The 6,410-nt window shown below is 51.6% G+C and overlaps 1 protein-coding gene across 1 annotated transcript; it reads right to left on the bottom strand.

Moving 5' to 3' along the window:
• Nucleotides 1–682: 682 nt before the first annotated feature.
• Nucleotides 683–6,410, bottom strand: KRT3 (keratin 3). The gene is made up of 9 exons (XM_011375861.1): nt 5,793–6,410; nt 4,511–4,731; nt 3,896–3,956; nt 3,432–3,527; nt 3,005–3,169; nt 2,433–2,558; nt 1,890–2,110; nt 1,500–1,534; nt 683–1,032 (listed from the first exon to the last, which is right to left on the bottom strand). Exons 1-9 carry the CDS (start codon nt 6,408–6,410, stop codon nt 683–685), a joined length of 1,893 nt encoding a protein of 630 aa, XP_011374163.1.

Below are 6,410 nucleotides of genomic sequence, written 5' to 3'. Positions count from 1 at the left end.
ATGAGAGAAGGCAAAGAGGAGATGACTGTCTGCGTGGGCCGCCTTCCTCCTAGAGTACAGCCTCCTGGAGTGTGCCGCAGCTCTCAATCTAGTGTTCAAAGAACAAACGAACAACCAGATCTTGCCCTTTTAGATCCCACGCAATGAGCAGAGGAACAGTACTCCAGCGGTTCTGAGTGTGCACAGCCCACATGGAGAGAGTGAGAGAAGTCAGTCCAGCGGGGAGAAAGGTATCCAGAGAAGACTCAGAGGCCCAATGTGAAACACAATGCACTTTATTGGAGACAGAATGGATCGGTAGAAGGGCCTGTGTTATACACATCAGAACTGTGGTGACCATTCCATCCACAGAGGGGACCCCAAAGGCAGCAGAAGGTGGCGGCTGAGGCCACACCTAGACAATCACAGGCACAAGCTGGAGCCAGAGAGAGCCTGGAATTTTCACGGCTGTGCTTGGCCAAGGATCTGGATGGAGGAGCTCGAGGCCAGGCTCTTCTAGCTCCAAAGATCAGCCCCACTCGGAGGGAGGGGGAGAACCAGGGGAGGCGGGGGAATGACGCTGAGGATGCTACTAGTGCCTTGTCAGGGGGGAGGAGCAGATGGGGAGAGGAGGCAATGGGGGAGGAGCAGATGGGGACAGGAGGCGATGGGGAGGCAGCGGTGCCCATGCGCGACGCGTTATTTATCTGGAGCAGCGCTGGGAGGACTGAGAGAACGTGATGCTGCCACCTCGGTTGCTGCCTGAGCTGAAGCCTCCACCACTGATGCCATGGCGACCCCCGTAGCCAGAGCCGAAGCCGCTGCCGCTTCCGAAGCCACTGCCTCCACCGAATCCACTGCTGCCTCCAAAGCCATTGCATCCGCCGAATCCACTGCCACCGCCGAATCCGAATCCACTGCCACTTCCGAATCCACTGCCGCCTGCCCCGCTGAAGCCGCTGCTGGCGCCCCCTCCCACGCTGAAGCCACCGCCAAAACCTCCTCCATAACCACCTGCAGAGGCCGAGGTCGTGTTGCTGCTGCTGACCACGGCTGCAGGAGAGAGGACAGTACAGTGATCCGCGCTCAGTACCCAAGACACTGTGTTATAATTAATGATTTGCTGGGCCCAGGATGATTGAGAGGCGATCAAGGCCGCTTTGCACCTGATGACCATTGTGATACATTCTAATGTCATAAGGTGTTCAGCCCCAAAGTGTTAAGACATCATGAATTGTCCAGTGGTTCCTTCTACATACAGTCAACTCTTGATGATGCCCTCAGAGATTAATCAGAATTTCTCCTCCCATTCATTAACAGGCTCCCTACTGGATATTCCCCATGTGTATAGACCTATTAATAGTGCCCAGAATCCAGAACAATTACAAAAACATATCTGCTGCCCTTTCCACCACCTCCAACACCCATAACAATATTTTTTAAGTTAGTTGCTACTGCCTTGTATTGCTACAGATATTTCAGAACCAATTCTCATGGTTGTGGTTACTTTAGCTACTTACAGATGCTGACAGCATTCTGGCACTCTCCAGACATCCTGTATGAGAAAACAAGAAAAAGCTCCATCACAAAGCAAATTTCCAACAAGTCTAAGAATGAAGGGGATGAATTCAGCAACCCAAACTAAATTCAGAAGCCTGGCAGATCAGTCCTGTTTCTACATGGTCCTGTGGGCCACGACAGAGACCCCTAGGCACACTGGTTGCATATGTGTTTTGTCTAACTGTGGCGAGAGTGGGTTGATCAAGACAAACGCTCCTCCGCGAGGCCTGTGGAAGGTGGGGGACTCTCTCTATACAGCAGGCCTCCAGCCCCATTTACGTGGTCACTTATCTGGCCCTCAGCATGTGACTTGTGTCAGGGGAGATGGGGAGTTGGAATTGGAGACCCACCTGCACTCCTCGCCTTCCAGCAGCTTGCGGTAGGTGGCGATCTCCACATCCAGAGCCAGCTTGACATTCATCAGCTCCTGGTAGTCACGCAGCAGCCGAGCCATGTCATCCTTGGCCTGCTGTAGGGCAGCCTGCAGCTCTTGGAGTTTGGCATTGGCGTCCTTGAGGGCCATCTCCCCACGCTGCTCAGCTTCTGCGATGGCTGTCTGAAGGTTGGCATTCTGGAACAGGGGGAGATAGGAGAAAGCATGAGTGCAGTACGAGGGTCCTAGGCTTGCTGAGTCTTAGAATAGATTATCCCAGAGCAATCTTCTTAAGGTCAGTCAACATCATCTCTTCACTAGCACCTCTATTTCATCTTCATCCACGGAGCTATTTCCCTTGTGGATTACCAAGTATCTAGACCGGCTTGGTCTTTGAACTCCCTGGAAGATGGAGATGACCTGAGATGACCCCAGAAGTGCATCCCAAACTAAGAGTCCTGAGATTCTAGCCCCCACCCTCAATGGTCAGCCCAGGCGCCAGCATCTATTGCCATCTCACCTGCTTCTTCACGCTCTCGATCTCGGTCTGCAGCCTCTGGATCATCCTGTTGATCTCCATGATCTCATTCTTTGTGCTCTTCAGGTCATCGCCATGTCGGCCAGCCGTGGTCTGCAGCTCTCCCAACTGGAGAACAGAAGGGGAGATGGGATGTTCATGCAGCTTTTCCTGACTTCTTTCTTCATCTCTAACATCAACCATCCAACCTTGAGGTGCTTAGTAAGTGTTTGTTAAAATGAAAGAGTTATGTGTCAGCAGGGACACCTCTGAGGCAGCAGGGGAGAGAATATCTGAGTTGTTATCGTAGAAGATTCTCCCCCCTCCCCCCGCCCCCGCCCCTGCAGTCCCTGAGCAAGCTAAAGTCAGTCCATGTGGCCTGGCAAGGGACAATAGAACCACCTTCCCCCAGAGGGCAGCACTAAAAAACCATTTCTGCAACTTAAAAACCATCAGAGGTATGTCTTCAGAGAGGAGAAGCGGGGTGTATCCAGTGACTCATCACCTAGGAGTCCCACAGGCCACAGATTCCCTGAGACCTTCAGTGGATCCCCTGAGAGGGGCCTAGCTCCCACCTTGGTCTGGTACAGGGCCTCAGCCTCAGCCTTGCTCCTCTGGGCGATCTCCTCATACTGGGTCTTGACCTCAGCGATGATGCTGTCCAGGTCCAGGCAGCGGTTGTTGTCCATGGAGAGGATGACAGACATGTCACTGACATGACTCTGCATCTGGGACAGCTCCTGCCAACACAGAGGATCCTCTTTACTCTTGGGACTTCTATAATACGCACTCAGAGAACCAGAGAAACTCCTGACCCATTCACTGACTCAGCTTTGAATGTGATCTGCCCCACCCTGCCCCGCAGCCCATCCTGCAGAACCCCAACAAGTGGGTTTATCTCTAGGCTCAACCTTTCCAGGCCCTAACACCAAATACCTCAGCCTCAAATCTGAAAACATCTCACCCTCCCTCTGTCCCCCTCTTAGTAGGAAATGCCCTCACCATATCATAGAGGGTCCTCAGGAAGTTGATCTCTTCTATTAAAGCATCCACCTTGGCCTGAAGTTCCACCTTGTTCGTGTAGGCAGCATCCACTTCCTGAGAAAGACAGAAGCATAAAGATCATAGTCCCCTAAAGACCAAGCAACAAACTGTAACTGCAGAAAGGAAGAGTCCGGAGGACCAGGGCTGGTGATTGATCAGTCTTTGTCTGAGGCTGGTCTCCACATGAAGGAGTAATATGCATCTCATTGAGGTGGTTTAAGTTCAACCCTATTCAAAAACTAAACGTGAATGAGCTGACTTATTTAGGGACCTTTCCAGACTAAGTTGCACCTGGCTGCTGTTTTTTGCCCCAACTGCCTGAACTTGGCAGCTCCATGGCAATGGAATAAGGAGATTTCCCCCAACCCAGCTGGAAACCTGCATCTACAAGGAGCCCCAGGAACCTCACATATAGCCCTTACCTTCTTCAGGGTCACAAATTCATTCTCAGCAGCTGTACGTTTATTGATTTCATCCTCATATCTGTAAGAGTTAAAAAGAACTAGCTGAGTTTGGGTTTTGAGGTAATCATAAACACCACTGCTCTCTATAATTCTGAACAATCATCTCTTCCGCCTTCTGTTCCTCTCCACCCCTCTTAGATGAATACATCCTTTTTACTATCTCCCTTTTAGGAGAGCCAGCCATTCCGATTTGTTCAGGCAGGCTGTCCTAATTTTAGCATTGCAAGTCCCATGTCCTGGGGAAACCTCTCAGTCCTGGGATGGCAAACTGAGATGGTAGGTCAACACACCATGAGTTGCCCCAGCATCCTTCAGATCTTAGAACCAGGACCTTCCCCAACCTGGCTTCTGAAGAAGTGCTCCCTCAATTGTAAACTCATCCTGCTAGACACAATTTCATTTGTAAAGGACTATCCTTGGAGAAGGAAGGTGAAGTGGAACCTAATGAACCAAGCTGTCCTCCATGAAGATAAGGGGAGGAAAATAGGCTAAGTGCCCAGCAGGCAGGAAGAATGCAATAAAGGCTGGGACTTCGAGACAGGGTGGCCCATGGCATCTGCCCCTGTCACTTACTTCTTCTTGAAGTCCTCTACCAGGTCCTGCATGTTCCTCAGCTCTGAGTCCAGACGGCCTCTCTCCGCCAGAATGCTGTCCAGGTAGCTCCGCCGGGAACTGATATAGTTCTCAAAAAGGGGCTCAAGGTTGTTGGTGCCTGTGGTGAAATTGGTGCCCTGCTGTTGGAGCAGGTTCCATTTGGTCTCCAGGACCTTGTTCTGTTGCTCCAGGAACCGCACCTGCAGTGCATTGAGTAAAGCAACATCAAACAACACTTGTAGCAGAGGAGTAGAGGGGCCTTGGCTCAGATAGGACAGGGTGTCTGTATCTCCCCATCCCACAGCATAAAGGCCTAGAAAGGACATGAAGATAGGCTTCAACCGTAGCTGAAGAGGATACTGTCAGACGGTCACATCGGTCAGGCCACTAAGCATGCAGCATGGTTTAGAAAGTTACAGAAAAAGGAGAGATGGGGCGAGGAAACTGAAAGGATTTCCTGCCTGGACATAGAAGTAAAAATGACCTCTCTGTTCCTGGAGATTTCATGACTATATCTAACTTCCAAAAATACAGTAGACTGCAAAAATGTACTTAAACCTTAGCAGCGTCTTTTCCTTCTAAGGCTCCACTAACATTCCAGTCCTTCGAAGGATGTGAGTCACTGGGACCTGATACTGATTGAAACACCATAATCATCGTGACAGGAAAAAGACAGCTAGTGTGACCTCTCCTGGTCTGAAGGTCACCAACCACTCCTCTCTTTCTGACAAGATTGATTAGGGCTGTAGACAAAGTTGCAAGTTTCTCCACAACCCCTTGGAACTAAGGTTCCACGTAAGCCTCTTTAATCCTTTCTCTGAGGCATACACCTCCTGTGCTTGGCACAGAGACGTAAAAGGAACAGGCCTCCTGGAAAGCCTCAGAGGGCAGCTTATATTTGAAAAGCCTCCAGTTCTGGGTCAGACCCTTCCCTGCCAGTGGTCATGGCTCTTACCATGCGCTGCCAGCTCTGCCAGCCTAGGCCTAGATAAGGCAACAATTGGAAGACTTGAGCAGAGAGTAAGACAAGCAGGGCTTGGGGATGTCCAGATCCACAACCATGTGATGGTTGTCCATGACCATCACATGATCATGTGGAAGAGCTTATTGGCCTTGAATATTTTCATAGGCCCTAAAATGTTGCCTAACCCCACCCCTGCCTCCAGCCTTTCCCATCCAAGATTAATCCTAAACACTGTGTCTAAATGTCAAACTCAAAGCCCCCAGCCTAGAAATGAGGGCCCAATCAAAGTTTCATCACCTTGTCGATGAAGGAAGCAAACTTATTGTTGAGAGTCTTGATCTGCTCCCGCTCCTGGGCCTTGACCTGCCCAATCTGGGGGTCGATCTCCACATTGAGGGGCTGCAGGAGGCTCTGGTTGACAGTCACTTCCTGGATTCCCCCAGGGAAGCCACTAGAGCCAAAGCCACCAGGTCCACCAAAGCCACCAGGCCCACCACCAAAGCCACCTGGCCCTCCAAAGCCACCAGGTCCACCAAAGCCACCAGCTCCTCCAAAGCCACCAGCTCCTCCAAAGCCACCAGCCCCTCCAAAGCCACCTCCTATTCCTCTGCCACCACCAAAGCCACCTCCATAACCACCTCCATAGCCACTGCCACAGCTGCTACGCCCTCCCCCAAAACCACCAGCCCGGGAGCCACCAGCCACACTGATGGAGATGCTCTTGTTGCCACCCAGGTTATAGAGACTGCGACTGCCAAAGCCACCTGCTCCGCTCCGGAACCCACAGGCCCCTCCACCTGCTCCCCCAGAGCGGGCCACACAGCTCATCCTGTTGCTGCCGGAGACGATGGCGGAGTGGCCAGAGAAGCCCTGGCTCCCGCCACTGAAGGACTTCCTGCAGACTTGTCTGTTCAT

The sequence above is a fragment of the Pteropus vampyrus genome, unplaced genomic scaffold (assembly GCF_000151845.1).
Source record: "Pteropus vampyrus isolate Shadow unplaced genomic scaffold, Pvam_2.0 Scaffold276, whole genome shotgun sequence".
NCBI classification, from domain to species: domain Eukaryota; kingdom Metazoa; phylum Chordata; class Mammalia; order Chiroptera; family Pteropodidae; genus Pteropus; species Pteropus vampyrus.
This window is presented reverse-complemented; position numbering and strand designations above follow the sequence as displayed.